This window comes from Felis catus, chromosome D4, assembly GCF_018350175.1.
Source record: "Felis catus isolate Fca126 chromosome D4, F.catus_Fca126_mat1.0, whole genome shotgun sequence".
Classification (NCBI taxonomy): domain Eukaryota; kingdom Metazoa; phylum Chordata; class Mammalia; order Carnivora; family Felidae; genus Felis; species Felis catus.
The window spans coordinates 73,408,619-73,430,980 of NC_058380.1; the positions used below are offsets into that span (position 1 = coordinate 73,408,619).

Consider the following 22,362-nt stretch of genomic DNA (forward strand, 5'->3'; position numbering starts at 1 on the left):
CCAGCCCCGCCTCCGCCTCCGCCTCGAGTCGTCCAAGGATCCGAACTTTCCACGCCGCTACGGTTTTGGCCCGCCCGGGCTTCCGTCCGACCCCACGGGGACTCAGGGTCCCTTCCCATGCTCGTTTCTCTGCTTCACACCACCACCACGTCTGGAGCCTTCTCATCGGATCAAGTATGGCTCACTGGAGCTTCCGTCCCTTTCCCACAGTGCTCTGTGCCGCTGCCTGGCAACGGCGCTGCCTGGCGGCTAGAGTGGGAGACCGAGGCTAGGACCGAGCGGACGGGGCGGGGCTCCTCTTCCAACGGAAGGCGGGGCCTGGAGGGCGGAGCCCCGCCTCTTCCACCTGGCCTCTGCAGGGGGCCGGTTTTCGGAGTGCGCTACTGCGTCCCGGCAGTTTGGCGTGGCTTTTGGTAGCGCGGCCTTCCGAGGCCAGACTTTCCCACTTCCCTTTTGCGCAACGAAGCGGGTATCTTTTTTCGATTCTACGGGACCTGATGTCCATCTTTAATCTTTTCACCCCTCCCAACTTTGTAATCGCATTAAGGATGTTTGTCGCCTAGAATTGTTGAACGCAGACTTCTTTGCCAGTACAGCCCTAACGCTGGCGACATAGAAATGGGCATGACTAGACCTCGGGCCTCAGTTCGGGCTTGTCAGGTAACGAAAGGGCAGTAAGCAGCCGGTGTAAGAATAACGCGACAGTGCCTTCCATTCAAAACCAAACCCTGTTAAAATTGTATTTATTTTTTAGTTCATTGAATTGAGGATCATACATCTTTCCCAGTCAAACACATTACCATGGTTTTGCAGTGGTTTCTAAGTTGTATCATTTTCATGTACGTAGAAACTGTCCTCGTTCCCACTGAGCACCAATGGTTTTTTTCCCTTGAAACATGCTCTCACGTCACCCTTAATGTTCCTGCTTTAATATATATATACATTTATTTTGAGTAATCGCTACAGGCAACCTAGGGCTCAGGCTTAGGATGGGAGATTGAGAGTCGCATGTTCTACCGACTGAGCCAGCCAGGCATCCCAATTTTCCAGCTTTTGACAGAGACATGAGCGTGGAGATCTACTTCCTTATCATGAGAAAAACAAGAGCAACTGCAATGATAAAGGGCAACGGAAGTAGCATTGGTTAGAGATTATAGGGCTTGGTGGCTGACCTCTCCATCTGGATAGAACAATAGGTCTGGTTTAAAGTTACCAGGAGACGCTTAGCTCCATCCAATTGCTATCTAGTCAGAATTGGGACCACCGTGTTGTCAAGTATTTTGATCTTTAAGAGGAACCAGAAATCTGAACATTGTGGACTATTTCCATTTATTTATTTTTTTTAATTTTTTTTTAACGTTTATTTATTTCTGAGACAGAGACAGAGCATGAACGGGGGAGGGTCAGAGAGAGGGAGACACAGAATCTGAAACAGGCTCCAGGCTCTGAGCTGTCAGCACAGAGCCCGACGCGGGGCTCGAACTCACGGAACACGAGATCATGACCTGAGCTGAAGTCGGACGCTCAACCGACTGAGCCACCCAGGCGCCCCTACTATTTCCATTTAAAAAAAATGGCTCAAAGTGCAGACCAGACAGAACAAGGCATGGGACAGGTGTGATCCCATGCCAATAGGTCACTATCTTTGGTCTAATTTATAGGCTCTTCAGAACAGGGACTTATTTTGTTCATTACTGTTCTCTATGCCGGTAACAGGTCCCGTCACATATTTGGCAGTCAATAGATGCGTTGAATAAAAAGAAGAAGAAATTGATACTGTCTTTAAAAAGTTATCAGGGATCACGTGGTAGTGATTGCCTAAAATATTTCCGGAGAGAGAAAGATGATACTACTCATCGAGCCCCTATTGTATATGATACATAAAAGTACATTTCCTTTAATGCTCTTCAATTCTACTTCGAGATTTCCCATCCCCTCTTTATATCAGGAAGCAAGCTGAGGGAGGTGAAGTCACTTGCCTAGGACCATACAGCCAGTATATGAAAAGCCAGAGGCCTCTGATGTGACTGCAAGTCCACTGTCTTGATGTTTGAGTAAACCCGCTCATTTCTGGTGGGTATTTTCGTTGCCTGTTTGAGAATTGGAGCATCTTGAAAAATGAAGCACGTTTTCCAAAGGTTCAAGCCATCTAAAGGCATGTCAAGCACTTCTGTGACTGCCTTAGTTCTAATTTGATAAGGCTTTTTGGAGATGGTGGTGTCTTCTCCCTAATGATTAATGAAGGGGAAAAGGAAAGGATGCTAATACTTAATTTTGAACTCTATGCTTTTTTCAAACTTATTTTTCTTAAATGCAAAACAGCTCTAAATAATGAAGGTGAGTTTAGTCAGCCTCGTTTCTTCCTTATAAGACCTTTTATTTTTTAATATTTTATTTTTATTTTTGAGAGAAAGAGAGTGAGCAGGGTGGGGGCAGAGAGAGAGAGAGAGAGAGAGAGAGAGAGAGGGAGAGAGACAGGATCCAAAGCAGGCTCTTTGCTGACAGCAGAGAGCCCCATGTGGGGCTCGAACTCACAAACCGTGAGATCATGGCCTGACCTCAAGCTGGATGCTAAACCTACTGAGCTACCCAGGTGCCCCACCAGATCTTTTCATACCCATTAACTAATTTTTATAATGACTCTGTGAAATAGGCTTATCCTCATTTTACAGATAAAGGACCTGAAGCTCAGATTGCTTAAGTGCCAAGTCACTCAGCTACTAAATGGCCAAGTAGGAGACGTGAAGTCAGTTGGCTCCAAAAACTCTAGCCCCCTCCATTTCGTGCTGAGCCGTTTTCATACTTGCTTGTTAGCCAGGCTTCTTTTTAAAAAATGTTAATTCTAAAATACTTAACATGCAGAGTTATATTAGTTTCAGGTGTACAATATGGTGATTCAACAATTGTATACGTTTCTCAGTGCTCATCACAATATACTCTTAGTCCCTTTTACCTATCTCACCCTTCCCCCACCCCCCACCTCCCCTCTGATAACCATCAGTTTGTTGTCTACAGTGAAGAGTCTCTTTTTTGGTTTGTGTCTTTTTTTTTCTTTGTCCGTTTGTTTTGTTTCTTAAATTGCGTATATAAGTGAAATTGTATGGTATTTATCTTTGACTTTTTCAGCTCTCTTATCATTATAGTCTCTAGATCCATCTATGTTGTTACAAGTGGCAAGATTTCATTCATTTTTTAAAAATGTGGGGAGCAAATGGGGGAAGGGCAGAGAGAGAAGGAGCAAGAGAATCCTAAGCAGGCTTTGTGTTGTCAGTGCAGAGCCTGATGCAGGGCTCGAACTCAGGAACCGTGAGATCATGACCTGAGCTGAAATCAAGAGTCGGATGTGTAACTGACTGAGCCACCCAGGTGCCCCTTATTCTTTTTAATGGCTGAGTTGCTTGTTACCTAATTTTTTAAAAATATTTATTCATTTTTGAGAGAGAGAGAGAGAGAGAAACAGAGTGCAAGCAGGGGAGGGGCAGAGAGAGAGGGAGACACAGAATCTAAAGCAGGCTCCAGGCTTTGAGCTGTCAGCACAGAGCCTGATGTGGGGCTCGAACTCATAAGCTGTGAGATCATGACCTGAGCCCAAGTTGGATGCTTGACCAACTGAGCCACCCAGATGCCCCACTTGTTACCCAATTCTTAATTATCCTATGACCATCACTTATGTATATGGGTTCAATAGAAATATTTTATGCTTTGAGTCCAAATTAAGATCTGGACGTCATGGCTAATGTATAATATGCTCTAATTACGTGGTTGTTGTTACTCTAGAGGGCTGGAAAGCTGTGCGATTGGCTTTTGTCCTAAACCAGTTGTAGCTATGGACTTGCCAGATGAGAGCCAGTGGGATGAAACCACCTGCAAGTTGGCTGTTTGTCAGCATCCACAGTGCTGGGCAACGATCCGCCGGGTTGAGAGGGGCCACCCTCGAATCCTGGGCCCTCCCTGCAAAACAGCTCTGAATAATGACGGTGAATTTAGTCAGCCCTGCTTCTTCCTTGTAAGATCTTTGAACTATTTTCGCTTGGCTCCCTTTTGACATTTTACATGTTTTCTTGTCTTTTTTCTTAGACAAATCCCCAGTGCTCACCATTGTGAACATCTCAGATTCCTGCTTCCGGGCCAAGAGACTTGCTCACGGTCATTTATCAGGATTTACCTTCACCAAAGCTCCCTCTTTATTGTGTCAAGGTTCAAAGTTTGACTCCAAATTTCAAGGCAGGTAAATTATCATGGAGTCTTCCCTTATGAGCCTCCTCTCTCAAAATTCTGAGTTGACTTCCTTGACCCATAGACTCAGAAAGCTAAATTAAAAATAAAACACCAGTTCAGGGCGCCTGGGTAGCTCCAGGCTCATAGCCTGGAGCTTGCTGCGTATTCTGTGTCTCCCTCTCTCTCTCTCTCTCTGCCCCTCTCCAGTTCGGGTGGTCTCTCTCTCTCTCTCTCTTTCTCTCTCTCTCTCTCTCAAAAATAAATAAATTAACTTAAAAATAAAAAGGCCACTAGTTCAGTTAGAGAAATGGTGAATAGGCAGTGGGTAACAAAAGGAAAGCTTTATTTTTATTGTAGGACTTGATTAAAATAGGGTTATATTAGTTTGCTAGGGTCACTGTAACAAAATACCCTAGGCTATGTGGCTTAAACAACACAAATATATTTTTTCGCAGTCGAGAGGCTAGAAGTCCGAGAATAAGGTGTTGGTAGAGTTGTTTTCTTCTGAACCCTTCCTCCTTGGCTTGTAGGTGGCCTATGTCTTTTTTTTTTTTATTAAAAAAAATTTTTTTTAATATTTATTTTTGAGAGAGAGACAGAGCATGAGGGGGAGAGGAGAAGAGAGAGAGAGAGGGAGACAGAGAATCTGAAGCAGGCTTCAGGCTCTGAGCTGTCAGCACAGAGCCCGACGCAGGGCTCAAACTCACAAACTGCGAGACCATGACCTGAGCTGAAGTCAGACACCTAACCGGCTGAGCCACCCAGGTGCCCCCTAGGTGGCCTGTGTCTTAACATGATCTTTCTTCTGTGTGTCTTTGTCCCAATATCTTTTTCTTCTTTGTTAATTAAGTGCTTAATTTTAACTCCAATATAGTTAGTATTATTATTATGTTAGTTTCAGGTGTACGATATACTGATTCAACAATTCTGTGTGTTACTCAGTGCTCATCATGATAAGTGTACTCTTAATCCCCTACCTCCTTTTCTTAATAAGCACCAGTCATTGGATTAGGGCCTGTCTATATGACCTCACTTTGCCTTAACTACTTCCTTAAAGACCCTCTCTCCAAATACTGAGGGACTCAAATTCCGGGGTACTGAGGGTCAGGATTCAATGTAAGAATTTGTGGGCACAATTCAGGCCACCACGGGGAGCACCTCGTCAGCCTCTGCAGGTCATCAGAAAACTGTGTCCACACATACTCTCTCTCTTGTCTTTTATTTTTAGGTATGAAACTATTTGTAAGCTCTTGAAGGCAGAAACAATGGTTTCCTTTTGAATCGCCCACAGAATCTAGGCTCCCAGTTGGTGCTTGCTGATAGGGGAAGCGAAGGGACAGACGTCTGTGGAGAACTTAAGACTTGTTAAATTCGAAACCTTATGGCCTGGAGTCAAGGCACTCCTGGCAGTCCTTGTACCGGTTCGTTTTCTCCTGTTTGATGTAAGCAACCTTTGGTGGCTTCTGGTGGGCTAAATGCGGTATGGGAAAGGGTAGGACTACTTTCTCGTTCTCTAGGACTTGAACCTCGGGAAGAAGATGGCTTCTCCCAGCCAGGGCCTATGGAGGCAAAGGCCATGACGTCACTCATGTTGTCACTCATTGAATTCACAAATGTGTCTTAGTGGGGGCCACTTTGCTGGGCTCTGGGGATTCAGTGGTAAACAAGATTCAGTATTTTTTTAAGTCTTTTATTTTTGAAAGGGGGGGGAGGGGCAGAGAGAGAGGGACAGAGGATCTGAAGCAGGCTCTGTGCTGACACCAGTGAGCTGATGCAGGGCTGGAATTCATGAACCTCGAGATCATGACCTGAGCCGAAGCTGGATGCTCAACTGACGGAGCCACCCAGGCCCCCCCAGCAAGATACAGTCTTTACCCCCAAAGGGCTTTCAGCCTAGCCGGGGAGGCAGAGAACCGTTCCGTGTGCCGAGAAGGGCACCGTCTTCTGTGCAGGTGGCACCTGTGCCTACCCCTGAAATTTGGACAGTCTGGTGAAGTGGGGCGTTGCAGGTTGGAGATGGACGTGAAGAGTGTTCTGGACTACAGAAATAGCATATCCAAAGGCCAGGAGGCAAGAGGAAGTTCTTTAGGTATGAGGAAAAGGGTCCATCGTGTATGCAACATAGAGCAGGAATGGGAGGGTGGGCAGAGGTGAGGCTAGGGAGCTGGAGAACAAACAGCGGCCAACATCACATAGATCAGGCTCAGGATCTTTATCTTACACTTCCTTGGAATATTTATTCGTTCATACACTTAACGTGTTTTAACAAATAAATATAATGCAAGTGATACGAAAACGTAAGGGGACAGTATTCTTTTTTTTGTGGTAAATATGCGTTACATTAAGTTTACCATTTTAATTGTTTTTAAGTGTACAGTTCAGCAGCATTAAGTTCATTCACAGTGTTGTGCAACCATCACCACGATCCATTTCTAGAACTTTTTTTTTTTAAATTTACATCCAAATTAGCATATAGTGCAACCATGATTTCAGGAGTAGATTCCTTAGTGCCCCTTACCCATTTAGCCCATCCCCCCTCCCACAACCCCTCCAGTAACCCTCAGTTTGTTCTCCGTATTTAAGAGTCTCTTATATTTTGTCCCACTCCCTGTTTCTATATTATTTTTGTTTCCCTTCCCTTATGTTCATCTGTTTTGTCTCTTTTTTTTAATCTTTAAAAAAAATTTTTTTTAATGTTTATTTATTTTTGAGACAGAGAGAGACAGAGCATGAATGGGGGAGGGTCAGAGAGAGAGAGAGAGACACAGAATCCAAAACAGGCTCCAGGCTCTGAGCTGTCAGCACAGAGCCCAATGCGGGGCTTGAACTCACGGACCGCGAGATCATGACCTGAGCCAAAGTCGGACACTCAACCGATTAAGCCACCCAGGCGCCCCTGTGCTGTCTCTTAAAGTCCTCACATGAGTGAAGTCATATGATTTTTGTCTTTCTCTGACTGACTAATTTCACTTAGCATAATACCCTCCAGTTCTGTCCACGTAGTTGCAAATGGCAAGATTTCATTCTTTTTGATTGCCAGAATATTATATATGTATATACCACATCTTCTTTATCCATTCATCCATCGATGGACATTTGGGCTCTTTCCGTACTCTGGCTATTGTTGCTAGTGCTGCTATAAACATGGGGGTGCATGTGTCCCTTTGAAACAGCACACCTGTATCCCGTGGATAAATGCCTCGTAGTGCAATTGCTGGGTCGTAGGGTAGTTCTGTTTTTAGTTTTTTGAGGAACCTCCATCCTGTTTTCCAGAGTGGCTGCACCAGCTTGCATTCCCACCAACAATGCAAAAGAGATCCTCTTTCTCCACATCCTTGCCAACATCTGTTGTTGCCTGAGTTGTTAATGTTAGGCATTCTGACAGGTGTAAGGTGGTATCTCATTGTGGTTTTGATTTGATGATGTGGAGAAATTTTTTTATCATCTCAAACGTGAACTCCATACCCATTAAACAGCAACTTCCCACTCCCTCCTCCCTCTAGCTCCTGTTAATGTCTATTCTACTTTCTGTCTGTATGAATTCGCCTACTCTAGCTACCTTATATAAGTGGAATCATACGATATTTGTCCTTTTGCATCTAATTTATTTCACTTAGCATAATGGCTTCAAGATTCATCTGTGTTGGAGCGTGTGTTAGAATTGCATTCCTTATTGAGGCTGAAAAACATTGCATCGTACAGAAATACCACATTTTGCTTATTTAATATGCTTTGAACGTTTACATCAAAGGTACTTAGTCAACTTTTATTGATGGTGACATAGCTCTCTGTGGCTGGAAAGAGGGAGGCATAGGCTCTGAATTCAGTTTGATGCAACAAACAGTTGTGAAGTGTTTGCAGTGTGCAGTGTCTGGGAGCTGTTCCAGAACAAAGAAGCAAGCACAACTTAAGGGAATGGGGAGACCATACGTTCACTCAGTGAGTACTAAGCCCCGAGATGTTCCGTGGATGAGCACAAGGCTTTTCCTCATAGCACCGACTGTCGTCCCAGTAAGTTGTTCGTGTCTCTGTGTCATGTTTGGAAACTCTTACTTTTTAGGCCTCGGAAGGATCTACCTGACAAAGATTTCACCCGCTATACTGACAATTCTCCTAAGGTAAATCATAGAATTTAAAAGGTACTCCCTCAGCATTTTCCGTTTACTAGTGGGGATAAAATACTTGTCGTTATTTAACATTGAGGATGACTAGAATCTGAATGATGACAGTGATAACTAACTAATATTGGGCCCTTAGTATATGCTAGGCTCTGTGCTAATGCCTTTCTTTACATACTATACTGTTTCCAGAAATCCCAGACACAAGTGGGATTGATCTGTGGCCGTTTGGCATAGGTAAGACTTTCCTGTCTGTGTCCTACACAGAGCATGTTCAGCTACAAAGTAAACCCTGGCATCTCATAGTGTGGGGAAATTAAAATGCTGGAATGTCACACCCAAAATGGCCTTTAGGTCATCTACTCTGATAACTGTCAAACTTTTTTAACTATGACCTCCAGTAAGAAATACGTTTTGCGACAGAATAGCATAAAACGACCCCTACCCTAAGTATGAGTGATGGTCTTTGATAGTTTCTGTCCTATTCTATTTTATTCTCTTTTTAAAATTTATTTATTTTGAGAGAGAGGGAGAGCACAAGCACATGCACCTGAGTGTGAGGAGAGGAGAGGCAGAGAGAGAGGGAGAGAGAGAATCCCAAGCAGGTTCTGCGCTGTCGGGGCTCAGGGAATGCTACCCTAATGTCACAGGGAGGCAGGGGGGACTCTTCGCTTAAACATGCTCACTCGTGTAGAGTACCCATTCCGGTGTCTGGTTTCGTGAGGCAGCGTTATAAAGACGATTCAGGGGTGAGAAATGTCTTTTTGTCATCTGCACCACCATCCCCTTTAGGCTAGCCTGATAATTCGGTTCTTAAGCCAGTTCCGAATGCATCAGGAGCTGCTACCTTCAAGCCATATGTAGGCTTCACGTGTTTCTCTTAGCTTTCAGTGCTGAATCTGAATGAGACACGACTTCCCAGCTCTCAAGATGTTAGAAATATGGTTGTCGTCTGGATCCCAGAACAACCAGAGAAGCGTGCGAGGTGAGTGCTGTGTCTAGAACGTGGGGGCCTTCAACTCCTGTGTTCTGCAAGGCCCCTCTCCCCCCGCCGCCACCCCTCACTGCCCTGTGCGGGCCTCATTTACGTGATCTCCTTTTTAGCCACCTCAGTGCAAGTGTCAGGAGGCCATGTAGAGAAGAAGGTCATGGTCTCTTAATTTGCTTCTTGCTCCACTGGGGTTCTATTTAATGCACTTTGTGCTTCATGTGGGGGGGGCTTCTCTACATCAAATCATGGCCGTAAATAGCATGCAACATAGAGCCCGGTGTGTTTGTGGGGTCTAAGAAACAGATGCTTCCTGACTATCAGTTTTTCTTATTAGTCGTCCCCAGCTAGTGGAAACGTTTTCAGTGAAGCATGTGAATGTTTGGTCTCAGCCCCAAGGCCCGGCTCCGTGGCACAAAGTGGATAGCGGGTAGAACCTATGTGCAAAGCAGAAGGATCGTTTGGTGAAGGCCCAAAGGCTTGGCAATGCCGATAACATTGAAAGGCAGCGTTTGGGTTTTCTTTCATGAGTGCTGAGGCTTTCAGATTCTTGTTAAGTGACTGTTTAGATGTGGTGTGACTTAAGAATCTTATTTCATTTTATTACTTTTCTTTTTTTTTTTTTAACATCAGATGGGTACTATGCTGAGGTTGTAACAAACTTTGAGGGAAGCACCTGAACCACAAAAGGATCTTATTCTCTTTCCTTTTTTTTAAAGTTTATTTATTAATTTTTTTAATGTTTATTTTATTATCTTTGAGAGAGAGAGAGAGGGAGACAGAGCGTAAACAGGGGAGGCAGAGAGCAAGAGGGAGACACAGAATCTGAAACCTGACGTGGGGCTTGAACTTGGGAACAGTGAGATCATGACCTGAGCTGAAGTTGGACGCTTAAACCAACTGAGCCACCCAGATGCCCCTATTTATTTATGTATTTATTTAGAGAGAGCGAGAGCACATGGGAGGGGCAGAGAGTAAGAGAGAGAGAGAGAGAGAGAGAGAGAGAGAGAGAGAGAGAGAGAGAATCCTAAGTAGGCTCTGTTCTCACAGTGCAGACGCGGGGCTGGAACTGACAGACTGATGCGAGGCTGGAATTCATGAACTGTGAGATCATGACTGAGCTGAAATCAAGAGTCAGATGCTTAATCAACTGAGCTACCCAAGAGCCCCTCATTGTTTTTTTGTTTTTTTGTTTTTTTTTTTAAATGATCCTATCAGAGGGGCGCTTGGGTGGCTCAGTCAGTTAAGCGTCTGACTTCAGCTCAGGTCATGATCTCACAGTCTGTGAGTTAGAGCCTCGCGTCGGGCTCTGTGCTGACAGCTCGGAGCCTGGAGCCTGCTTCCGATACTGTGTCTCCCTCTCTCTCTGCCCCTCCCCTGCTCATGCTCTGTCTGTCTCAAAAATAAATAAAAACATTAAAAAACAATTTAGAAAAAAGTTCTTGTCAGTGATTCTGCATACATGCATTTGTGTGTGTGGGTATGTGAGTGTGTGTGTGTGTGTGTGTGTGTGTGTGTGTGTGTGTGTGATGTAAACAAAATGCCCCTAAGGGTTTATTTCCTTTTATGTAAAAAAAAAAAAAAAAAAAAAAAAAAAAGCCCAGATGTGGGTGCGCCAGGGCTGGTATGTCAACTCCATGAGGTAATCAGAAACCAGAGCTCCTTCTGGCTCTCTGGTCATCATCCTTAGCCCATGGGTTTCATTTTCTCAAGGTGTTTCATGGGGGCTTTTAAGGTCTAAGTTGACTGCTAGAGCTCCAGCCATCATATCCATGTTCCAGGCAAGGAGGAGGAAGATGACAGTACAAAAAAAATACTTGAGTATCTCCTCTATGTGAGCAGTGAGAATTCAGTGAAAAACCAAATTGACTTTGGTCCTTGACCTCCTACAGTCTTAGGGTGGTGGTGGGGGATTCAGACCTTACACACATCACCACACCTAAGTATATAATTACTCATTTAGATTAATGCTATGAAATCAAATAACGGGACCATAAGAGAGAATGGTAGGGAACCTAATTTAGATGTAAGGTTAGGTCTTGATTTTAGCAGCTTCTGGGTAGTTGGTCCCTTTGGACTTCTAGCCAGCCATCTTTGAGTACTGAATAGAGGACGGAAATCTTCATGGTCACCATTCACAAATACCCGTGGTGCTTCTGTTTAAGATGGCTGGGAATAAGTTGTGGTTTTTCTTGTTTCAAGACCAGCTGAGAAGAAGCGCATTGTCTCCAGCCAGGATGGCAGAATGAACTGTGTAGCTGTAAGTTTGAGGTTTTGGTCAAACCTTTATGATATTACTCTGTACAGAGTTTTGGTTATTTTCTTTCATTTTTCCTTTCATCTACATTCCCCCTTTCTCCGTTCTTTTTAAATGAACAAAATCTGCAAAAGAAAACCCCTCTTAGGGAATAATTACCAAAGCATTTTCTATTCTGAGACTCTCTTCTCTACCTCCTCCCTGTAGGAGGGTGAAGAGTATCTTGAAGAGAAGTTAGGAAGAAGTGTTGGGTATTCGGGGAATTTTTGGCCGATTAGAGACAAATTCCCAGTGTGACAAAAAGAGAACTTCAGTGGACTAGGGGTTATGATGGACTCGAGTTTCTCATTCTCACGCCACCCCTTATGAGTAAACGTAACCCTGAGTAAGTCACAGAGCGGGAAGATTCCTCCATGTTGTTCACTGCCGAATCCCCAGCCCCAGCCCTGTGCCTGGCACATCACTGGCCAACAAATACTTGTTCAGTTTTCTCAGTGAATGAATTAATAACTTTTGGGAAAACGAAACAACTAGTCCCTGTGTGATCTGAATTCAGCAATAGGATGGGGAGCCAGGGAGCGAAAATGTGGTGGCCCTCACAGTGCAGAGGAGGGTGCTGCTGGAGTGGGTCTGGAGACCAGGGGTTTGGCTTGCCAGGGTTGTGTCTGGGAGGCTGGGATGGTCATGGGAAGGAGTGGCTCTGACAGGAGTGCTTTGTCTTCGCTGTTGCTTTTCTAGAAAGACCATTTTCTCTATAGAAGGCAGAAAACAGAAGCACAGCTGGGACCTCCAAGGATGCATGTGCCTCCCCCCTTGCCAGTACACATTTTTGAGCAACTAACTTCAGAGTCCATACCTTTCTGGAACCAATTTGACTTGGAACCATTACCTCAGGATCTGTTGAAGAAGTGAGTGTCCTGTGAGCCTGCGGTAGAGCCAGAGCACCTGCTCTTCTCTGAAGCAGAGAAGGGGCTAGTAGCCTGCTTATTCTGAGTAGGGACAAAACTGTCCCCTTACTTGTGCAGTGAGTTCTTAGACTTACCAGTGTGCCACCATTTACCAAGTACTTACACTTGCCAGGCCCTGTGCTAAATAAATAAGCACATTATGTATATTCTCTCACTTGAACCTCCACGAGAACTGTTACTCTCTTCTAGCTTAAAAAAACTTTTTTTTAATGTTTATTTACTTTTGAGAGAGACAGAGTGTGAGTGGGGGAAGGGCAGAGAAAGAGGGAGACACAAAATCTGAATCAAGCTCCAGGCCCTGAGCTGTCAGCACAGAGCCCGATGTGGGCCTTGAACTCACAAACCGTGAGATCGTGACCTGAGCCGAAGTTGGACCCCCAGGCGCCCCCCCCTTTTTGTGTTTAAAGTAAGCTCTATGCCCAATGTGGGGCTTGAACTCATGACCCGTAGATCAAGAGTTGCCTGCTTCGTGGACTGAGCCAGCTAGTCGCCCCCCACTCTCTTCTTTCTGTAGATGAGTTATGGGTAAGTGGGAGGCAGAAGGGAAATGTGGTTTGGAGTGAGACAACCTTTGGATTTTGCCTTGAAACTTCCTGGTTTTGTGCATTGTGGTAATTTAACTAGCATCTTACATTTCATTCCCTTATTTGCGAAATGGGGGTAAGAATGCCTGTCCTCAGGGAGCTGAAAACACCTGTTGGTACAGGTCTTTTCAGGCCCAAAGTGGAAAATGTATTCAGATTTGTAGCCCTTTTCATCTCTTTTTCCTCAGCCACACTCTCCAGGAACAACTGTCACTGACTGTCTGGCTGTCTCTGTCCCCTTCAGCCTTTTGCCTGATGAAGGGAAAACCAGGCCTTCTCTGGAGATGAAGACGCAATTGGCCATGATGAAGAAGAAAGTTGCCCTGGAGAAGAGCCGACCTGACAGTGCCATTTCTGCAAAGATGTTCTTATCTGTGCACCGCCTCGCCCTGCAGGTAAGAGCCAGGGGGCCTCGGAGAGGGGTGTCTAGATGCAAATCCCAACTCATTACTTTCCAAGGCTGGAGGAGGCGACTTTCTATTCTTTCTCTCTATCCTTCCATGCTGGACTCAAGCCCCATAGAAGGGCTGGGCTGTATGTAGTGAAAGCAAATGCATGGGGAGGGGCTTGAGGACAGCAACATTCTCTGTGTCTTCTGCACTTCCGCACCGTTTCCTCTCTCCATAGCTCCTGGTATGATGTTGCCCGCACTGGGTTCTCAAAAAGTGCTCGTTGGCTAGATGGGTACCTGCATTTGAGGGATACATTTTGGGAAAAGGAAAGAACTTCAGTAGAGCTTCTCTTCTTCTTCCTTTTCCCCTTCCCCTTCCTCTCCTCCCGCCCCTCCTCCTTCTCCATCTCCTCCTTCTCCTTCCCCTCCTCTTTCCCCTCCTCCTTCCCCCTTCTCCTTCTTCTCCCCCTTCTCTTCCTCTTCCTCCTCCTCCTCCCCATCCTCCTACTCCTCCCCTTTTCCTCCTCTTTCTCCTCCTCCCCCTTCTCCTCCTCCTCCTCCCCCTTCTTCTCCTCCTCCTCCCCTTCTTCTTCTCCTCCTCCTCCTCCCCCTTCTTCTCCTCCTCCTCCTCCCCCTTCTTCTTCTCCTCCTCCTCCTCCCCTCCTCCTTCCCCCTTCTCTTTCTCCTCCTCCTTCTCCTCGTTCTTTTCCTCCTTCTCCTTTTCCTCCTTCTCCTTCTTCTCCTTCTCTTCCTCCCCCTTCTCCTTCTCCTCCTTCTCCTCCTTACCCTTTTCCTTCTCCTCCTCCTCCTCCTCTCCCTCCTCCTCCTCCTCTCCCTCCTCCTCCTCCTCTCCCTCCTCCTCCTCCTCCTTCTTCTCCTTCTCCTCCTCCTTCTCCTTTTCCTCCTTCTCCTTTTCCTCCTTCTCCTTCTCTTCCTCCCCTTTTTCCCTATCCTCCTCCCCCTTCCCCTTCTCCTATGACTCCTTCTTCTCCTTCTCCTCTTCTTCCTCCTCCCCTTTCTCCTCCTTCTCCTCCTCCTCTTCCTTCTCCTCCTCCCCCTTCTCCTTCTTCTCTTCCTCCTCCTCCTCTTCTTCCTCCTCCTCCTCCTTCTCCTTCTCCTTGTCTTCCTCCCCCTTCTTCTCCTTCTCTCCCTTCTCCCCCTCCTCCCCCTCCTCCCCCTTCTCCTTCCCCTCCTCTTCTCCTCCCTCTCCTCCTTCTCCTCCTCCTTCTCCTTTTCCTCCTTGTCCTTCTCCCCTCTCTCCCTCTCCTCCCCCCCATTCTCCTTCTCCTATGACTCCTTCTTCTTCTCCTCCTCTTCCTTCTCTTTCTCCTCCTTCTCCTTCTTCTCCTCCTCCTCTACTTCCTCCTCCTCCTTCTCCTCCTCTCTTCCTTTTCTTCTTTTTCGTCTTTTCCTTCTTTTTGTCTCCAGAGACCAGCATTGAGATATCCTGAACATTTGAAGAAATTGTGTTCTAACCTGAACACAGAAGGTAGATTTTCTGGTGCTGTCAGATCCTCAGGTACTGTTCCCCCTCAGCCCACAGTGCTTATACTTGATCTTGGTCCCAATTTTGTTATGTTTGTGGCCAGAGTCATACAGGATCACATGTAGAACTCAGGAAACTGCAGTTTCAGAAAGCAGCCCTCTTCCCCGCACCCCCCCCCCCCCCATGGCTTGGTTCTGACAAATGGGTTGTCGCCATTGTGGAGCAGGGCAGAGCAAGCAGCCCAGGGGCGGGTGGGAGCTGTCAGGGAGAAGAGGACTGAGCAGGTGCTCTGGTCACCAGGTCACAAGCAGCAGCAGCAGCAGCAGCAGCAGAAGCAGCAGCAGCAGCAGCAGAGGCTGGTGAAAACACCACCTAAGAGACAGGTAGAGGGGCAGTGAGGGGCGCCCTAGGACTGGCTGGGTCTGGGGCAGGGGCGCAGCCTGGAACAGGAAGGGATGTATGAGGTGTCCGCCTCCCTGTTCTCTGTCTGGTTGCAGATATTGACTTCCTTCTTTTAGACTCTTTCTGAAATGTTTTCTTCACTTCCGAAGGTCTTAATTCAGTTCCTCCTCATTTGGGTTTCAGGAGGCTAAAAAGAAACCCAAGAGCGATCCAGGGAGCCCGAACATTTTGCATAAACGTTCAGGTGCCATGGTTTATGGCCCACGCCATGGTAAGGAGAATGTGGGTTTGGGAGGGACAGAATCTCAGGACGTAGCCGAGGGCAGGAAGAACTGAACTTGTCCGTCATCTTGGGACCTGCCTTTGTCGGGCATTCGGAATTCTTCTTGGAACCTTTTGGCTGGGCTACCATACACCATCCTTCCATCAAATGTTTACCAAGGAAGCAAGCTGGGCCAGGTGTCTTTTTCATGTGGGCATTTGAGAGATGACCATGAGCATGAGTCAGAGGCATCTTTCCTCATGTCTTTAGAAAGGCAGAGTGATTTGAGGATGAAGAGCAAGCAAGGAGGCAGGAAAGAGCCAGGGCCCCTGATTAGCCCCCAGAGAGTTCTAAAGAAGCAGAATCCAGGGCCACTTCCCAGCTACACGTTAGTTCCTGGAGGCTCGGGTTGAGATCATACTATCTAGTCCCCTGTAGGAGGCAAGTGGCCGATCTTGACAGGAGATTCTTTCCCTCTGGTGTTCATGCTGGATGCGAGAAGAGATATTTCTCCCCTTTTTGGAGTCCTTATCACGTGTCTGAGCCGAAGGATATACTTACCCCGTCCCTCTGACATTGCTCAGTTTGAGTGCAGAAAAAAGAAAGAAAGAACAGAAGGGGGAAAGAATGCCCTGAAACCTTAGAAGATTCTTGGTGCCCTATTAAGACTGGACATTGCTGATCGTTTCAGCATCAGAATTTGCTCTCCAGCCCTGGGGCAGTGGGAGGGTCAGGAGAGCTGTTTCCTGAGAAGAATGCTTCTCTCTCTCGGTTTATTTCCCATCCCATTGAGCTCTCAGATGCCAGCAGTGGCCTGTGACCTGAAGATCTAGGAAGCTTCCTGACCTTCACGTGGGATGTAGACAGAGCTAGGGCTGTTGCCCAGGGTGGGGCTGACTGGTCCAAGGTTAGCTCCTCATCTGGGGTGATCAGCACTGCCCTGAATTCATTTAAGTGCTTTTTGTTCCTCTTCCTGATGCCTCCAATAGGTGATTGGGTGCCCTTTTTTTTTTTTTTTAAAGTAGGCTTCACACCCAGCATGGAGCCCAGTGTGGGGCTTGAACTCACAACCCTCAAATCAAGACCTGAGCCACCCAGGTGCTCCTGTTTTTAGAGCAGTGGCCTGTCCTCACGGGGTTGAGAAAGATTTATGGAAGAGTTGATTTTTGTGTTGGATCTTGAATGTGTGAGCGTTTTACTGACATGAAAGAGAATTCCCAGAAATGGGAATAGCTTTAGCAGAGACATCTTGGAGGAGTGTGGCTACTCAGGGAACACAGCAGTCCATTGTAGCTGTCGGTTATTTGAGAGAGAGTGATGAAATGTTGGGCTGAAGAGGTAGGTGGGAGCTTGTGTAGCCTGCTGAGGTGTTTGACCTTTGCTCCAGGTCGTGGTGCTCCCCCTTGACTGCTCGCTGAAATCAACTGAGGGGCTTTTAAATCTCAAATACCCAGGATGCACCACAGACCTATTAAATCAGAAGTTCTGGTGTTGGAACCTGGGCCTCAGTAAATGGAACCCCCAGTACTCCCAGTGTGCAGCTAGGGTGAGAACCAGTGCTGGTAGGGAGCCAACAGAAGTGTTAAGCAAGGGAGTCTCTTGTTTGGCTTTGCCTTTTAGCATAACATCTCTGGTGGCAGCTTGGAAGATGTTCATTTAGAGGAAGGGAATTGAGAAAGGAAAGGGCGGATGCATTCAGGGACTAGATGGGGAAACGACTGACGCAGAAGAATCCTAGAACTAGAGCTTTTGGAAGGGAGGGGTTCCATTTTTGGAAGTGAATATGGAGACATTAGGGTTGGTACCACAAGGTAAGAGGGGTATTCGTAAACTGAAAACCTAGGGTTAGGGCTTCTTTCGCTGCTAAGATGTGCAGATACCTGCCCCTTAGGTTTCTTGGAGGAACTCTAAGTCATTGAGCATACACTTGAACTTAATCTCTAATTCTTTTTAAAAATTTTTTTCTTTTAACATTCATTTGTTTTTGAGAGACAGACAGAGTGTGATTGGGGGATGGGCAAAGAGAGATAGGGAGACACAGAATCTGAAGCAGGCTCCAGGCTCTGTGCCATCAACACAGAGCCTGGCGCGGGCTTCAAACTCACAGACCGAACCGTGACCTCATGACCTGAGCTGGAGTCAGACGCTTAACCGATTGAGCCACCCAGGCGCCCCGATCTCTAATTCTGTAGTAGATGTGGTCACAGTCCCAGGTGAACAGATTCACAGGTAGAACTCGGAGGCTGAACTCCCTTCCACCTCCTCTAACCTGTCTTACCCTAGACGGGGTAGGGACTTATAGACCAGGGGTCACCTAGAAGCCCAACAATGGGATATGAAATACCAATAAGCAGAGAACTGAATTGGCTTTGTGATCACTAGCTCACAGAACTCTGTTGGGTTGGAAAAGTGACCAAAAGCAGCCACAGTGGATGAAGTTAGAAGGACTCACCTTGAAGCAGGTAAGAGTATGGGAGCCATTCTGCCAGGGCCCTGTTTCTGTTATCTATTATTGTAGAACAGACCACCTCAAAGCCGGAACTGCAGTGGTTGATCATTTCTCGTGATTTTGAGGGTTGACTGGATGATTTTTCTGGTGTTGCTTGATGTCATTCAATACAGTTGCTTTCAGCCAGTGGCTGGGGTGGGGCTGTTGGCCAAATTGCCTTGGTTCTCTTCTATGAGGCCTCTCCGTGGCTTGTTTGGGCTTCTTTTAAAAAATTTTTTCTTAATGTTTATTTTATTTTTTTAATTTTTTTTCTCCGTTTTTATTTATTTTTGGGACAGAGAGAGACAGAGCATGAACGGGGGAGGGGCAGAGAGAGAGGGAGACACAGAATCGGAAACAGGCTCCAGGCTCTGAGCCATCAGCCCAGAGCCCGACGTGGGGCTCGAACTCACGGACCGCGAGATCGTGACCTGGCTGAAGTCGGACGCTTAACCGACTGCGCCACCCAGGCGCCCCTTAATGTTTATTTTTGAGAGAAAGAGAGAGAGAGAGGAAGAGACAGAGTGTGAGCGGGGAAAGGGGCAGAGAAAGCAGGAGACATGGAATCCAAAGCAAACTCCAGGCTCCAAGCTAATAGCACAGAGCCCAATGTGAGTCTCAAACCTACAAACCGTGAGATCATGACCTGAGCGCAGATGCTTAACTGACTGAGCCGCCCAGGCACCCCTCATGAAAGCACGTTCTTAAGAGATGGGACTGAAACTGGAGTAATGTCACTTCTTCCATATTTTATTAGTCACAAAATCACAAGTCCAGCCCAGATTCAAGGGGAGAGAAAACGTACTCCGTCTCTTGGTGGGAGGGGCAGCATGTGCATGGAGGAATTGGAGGAATTGTTGGGAGCCACCTTTGGAGGCAGTGCACCCTAAGCTGACAGGTGGGAATGGAGAAAAGTGGGTTCTGGCTTCATCTGGTCAGTCTAGAGGGCAAAGAGTGTGTGATACACGCTTCTTTCTTTAGTCTCAGGAGGTGGCATTTTGTCCTTAGATGCTAATTTTTCCAAGAAAAGCATCTTTTAGAAAAACCCTTACTTTCCTAAAGTCTTGATTCAAGTTTCGTTACACTTACTTTAATGAATTTCAGGATTCCACAGAGAGACCACAGATGAAGAATTATCTGGATTCCTTCCCCAGTAAGGATGGTAAGTTCCTAGGGTGGAGGAAGCTTAGTAAGTCATTTAGGCCCGGGAGAGCTGAACTCCTGTTGACAAGGATGGTTCACCTCCCTGGAAGCCATAGTCCTCATCCCTCAGAAGGGTCCTAATGACACGCAGCCCTTCCTTTTCTGTCCTGCATTTGGCACAGTTGGGAGAGGGCTGCGGGTGCAGCTAATGGCTGGGTCTTCTTTCAGATCCTGAATTATCTAAGACCAAACCCTCTAACAAGGACATCAGCACTCAGGAGGACGCTGTGCTGGAATCCCAAGAGAGGAGCCCAGAGGACCTTTCAGATGGTACATCTAGAACAAGGTGGAACCCTGAGCTCAAACTACTGAGGATTCTTCAGGCCACTGATGACGAGGATGAGGAGAACTAGCTCTCCAGGTCAGAGAGTGGAGAGTATTTCAAGACTCTGCAGGGCAGTCTTACTCCAGAGCAGAATGCTTGGAATCCTGAGGACGATGACCTTGGACATAAGGGCAGAAAGCAGAGGGGACTTCTGCTCCCTGGAGGCTTTACCAGGGCCTGACCATAGAGATGCTGCTTTTTTCGTTCACTTCTCCTTGCCTCTAAAATAATTGAGGAGAAAAAGCCTCATCCTTTTTAAACTTAGATTGTTTCTCTTTCATTAGGAACAGAATAATTTTAGTGATTAAACACAACTGCTGCTTAAGCAAAAAACTCATTCTGTTTCTGGGAGGAGGGGAGACATGTTTCTGCTCATCTGTTTTCTGGGTCACTTTTATCTCCCCTCTGAAGCTCTGAAAGGTTTCCAGTTAAAGGAAGATGAATTTTGGGACTCCTGGCTAGCTCAGTCGGCAGAGTGTGTGACTCTTGATCTTGAGATCGTGAGTTCGAGCCTCACGTTGGGCATTGAGATTACTTTAAAAAAAGAAAGAAAGGGAAGATGAATTTGGCCCGTGAGACACCCTACTGTGTTCCCAGCTTTTCCTCTCATTCTCTGGAAATGGTTTCTTTTAGAGATGGTACCCAATAATCATTTTCATATTAACCTGAAAGAGTCTATAAAGGTCTAGTTTCTAAATTATTGAGTCTGTAGGAATGTTTCAGTGATACTTGTAAAGACTCAGAATTTCAGAGTCTCAGGGGACCTTCAATTTGGTCTTTGGAAGGATTTTTTTTTTTCATGTTTTTGTCCTTCAAGTTTTTTTTTTTTTAATTTTTTTTAACGTTTATTTATTTTTGAGACAGAGAGAGACAGAGCATGAATGGGGGAGGGTCAGAGAGAGAGGGAGACACAGAATCCGAAACAGGCTCCAGGCTCTGAGCTGTCAGCACAGAGCCTGGATGCGGGGCTCAAACTCACGGACCGCGAGATCATGACCTGAGCTGAAGTCGGACGTTTAACCAACTGAGCCACCCAGGCGCCCCGACATAATCATTTTTTTTAAAAAATTATTTTCACCAGTTTCACTGGACAGCAGTCTGCGGAGCATCTCACGCTGTTATGCCAGAAGGGGGAATTCAGAACTGGGTCTGACATCTTTCTGTAAGAGAAACTTATCCCTCATCAATTATTTGGTTCCCCTAAGTACAGTTTGTACAAAGAAAGGCAGATTAAATGTTCAACTCTTTTTTAACATTTGTCTCAAAACAGACCAAATTAGACAGCTAAAACTGCTGCCTACCCATTCCTCTCTTCTAAGCCAAATCAAAATTATATGACACCATTTGTGTTACTAGACTGATCTATACTTAGCTGAATCTTCATAGTGAGAGGAATCCAAGAGGCGTTATGTGGGCTGTTTTCTGAAGATAATTATTTCCCAAACATACGTTACATTGCAGAATGACTTCTGTGGGCTAACTTAAAAATGTACACATTTTTTTCAATTCCTTAGTCTCCCCTCAGACCTGTCCACACAAGCAAACCTGACTCCCAGTGGCCAGTAGTGTGGCTGAGGATGGGGCAGGGCTTTGCTCTCATTTGCTCATTTTATCTGAAGACTCAGAAGAGAAATTCTAATTACTTTATTACCAGTTCAACTACTTAGTAAAGCAACTCACTGCAGTTGGCACAGTCTTTTCAGATTTGTTGATGGGTACAGAGTTCCCTCTCGAATCATGACATTTTGAGTGAGAAAATGTTTGCTATTTGAACACCGGCTTTTGCTTCTATTTTCAAAGGGAAGAAAACCATTTGCAGGCTGAAAACTGTTTCTCCTTTGTTCTACCTATCCCTCAAATCACAAACAGAATTTAGGGCTTTTCAAGGCAGTGTATACCCACCGTTTTGGTTGGTTCTCTGGCCAACTCTATAGATAGATGTGGATTGTGTCCATTTTACAGACTAGAAAACAGGCTCAGAATCCAGGGCTGATGATAACCCATTTGGGGCCTTAGTGAATTAGGAAAAAAAAAATGCGCCCTTTATGACACTTTACTACCATCTGTCCAAAAGTTATCTCAACGAGTGTACAAATCTACAATGATTACAGTATGATCGGCACCCCGAGAGTTGGTCCACAACCCTCGTCACAGTACCTGCGGGCCTTGCAGGAGAGGGTAAGTAATTTGCCAGAAATCAAAGGCCACCAGGTGATGGGGGCTGGGCTTAGAACCTGGGTCCTCGCTCCTCTCATCCACTGGACTCTGATGCGTCTCTGATTCCCTCTCTTTAACACACAGCAGAGCCTGGGGCTTTGATCAGAAGCCGTCTTTAATCAGAAAGGAAGAATGAGACCATGTATAAAAGAATTGACTGAGGGGAAGAAGCTCTCATCAACGCTTTGCATCAACCTCTCAATGTTCTGAGGGAAGAGGATCCAGGTAACTGTTGCCAACTGCCATTTCCCCACCATCTGGGCCATAAGAATCAGGAGAATTACGACCTAACAGCCAGGAGGCTCTAGCTAGAATTGCTTTATGCACTTAAACAGACAAGAGGTCTTAAAGACTTAGCTAGTTGGAATATTGTCCTAGTACCCTTAAATTCCTAAGGAAGTAGTCTCTGGCCTCTTTTCTTCTTTTTTATGATCCCTACTAGCAGTAAGCCACTT

At 46.0% G+C, this 22,362-nt stretch overlaps 2 protein-coding genes across 11 annotated transcripts in view; both read left to right on the forward strand.

Annotated features, from left to right (window-relative positions):
- Positions 1-22: 22 nt before the first annotated feature.
- On the forward strand, positions 23-22,128 carry CD4H9orf43 (chromosome D4 C9orf43 homolog). 9 transcript variants are annotated; one of them, XM_045043540.1, is made up of 15 exons: positions 215-660; positions 3,778-3,977; positions 4,078-4,228; positions 8,279-8,336; positions 9,221-9,321; positions 11,527-11,584; positions 12,320-12,489; positions 13,378-13,528; positions 14,953-15,043; positions 15,311-15,393; positions 15,596-15,683; positions 18,057-18,136; positions 19,267-19,324; positions 19,534-19,726; positions 21,995-22,128. In XM_045043540.1, exons 2-14 carry the CDS (start codon positions 3,827-3,829, stop codon positions 19,716-19,718), a joined length of 1,425 nt encoding a protein of 474 aa, XP_044899475.1. In that variant the 5' UTR covers positions 215-660; positions 3,778-3,826; the 3' UTR covers positions 19,719-19,726; positions 21,995-22,128. The 9 variants fall into 9 exon arrangements, with proteins under 9 accessions (XP_019671939.1, XP_044899478.1, XP_019671938.1 ...); XM_045043538.1 differs by lacking the exon at positions 21,995-22,128 and adding an exon at positions 1,949-2,073 and having other exon boundaries at positions 216-660; positions 19,534-20,015; XM_019816380.3 differs by lacking the exons at positions 215-660; positions 21,995-22,128 and adding an exon at positions 23-174 and having other exon boundaries at positions 19,534-20,015.
- The window catches only part of RGS3 (regulator of G protein signaling 3), a 140,149-nt gene continuing 139,782 nt past the window's right edge, over positions 21,996-22,362 (forward strand). For both annotated transcript variants that reach the window (XM_019816366.3, XM_045043535.1), the window contains exon 1: positions 21,996-22,132. The gene's annotated coding sequence lies outside the window, so the exon portion shown is untranslated. The remainder of the gene's footprint in view (positions 22,133-22,362) is intronic.

Coding starts and splice junctions, on each gene's coding strand:
- CD4H9orf43 (XM_019816380.3), top strand. CDS start 3,827: ATGGACTTGCCAGATGAGAGCCAGTGGGATGAAACCACCTGCAAGTTG. Junction 4,229..8,278: donor GACTCCAAATTTCAAGGCAG/GTAAATTATCAT, acceptor CTTACTTTTTAG/GCCTCGGAAGGATCTACCTG. Junction 15,394..15,595: donor AAACACCACCTAAGAGACAG/GTAGAGGGGCAG, acceptor TTTGGGTTTCAG/GAGGCTAAAAAGAAACCCAA.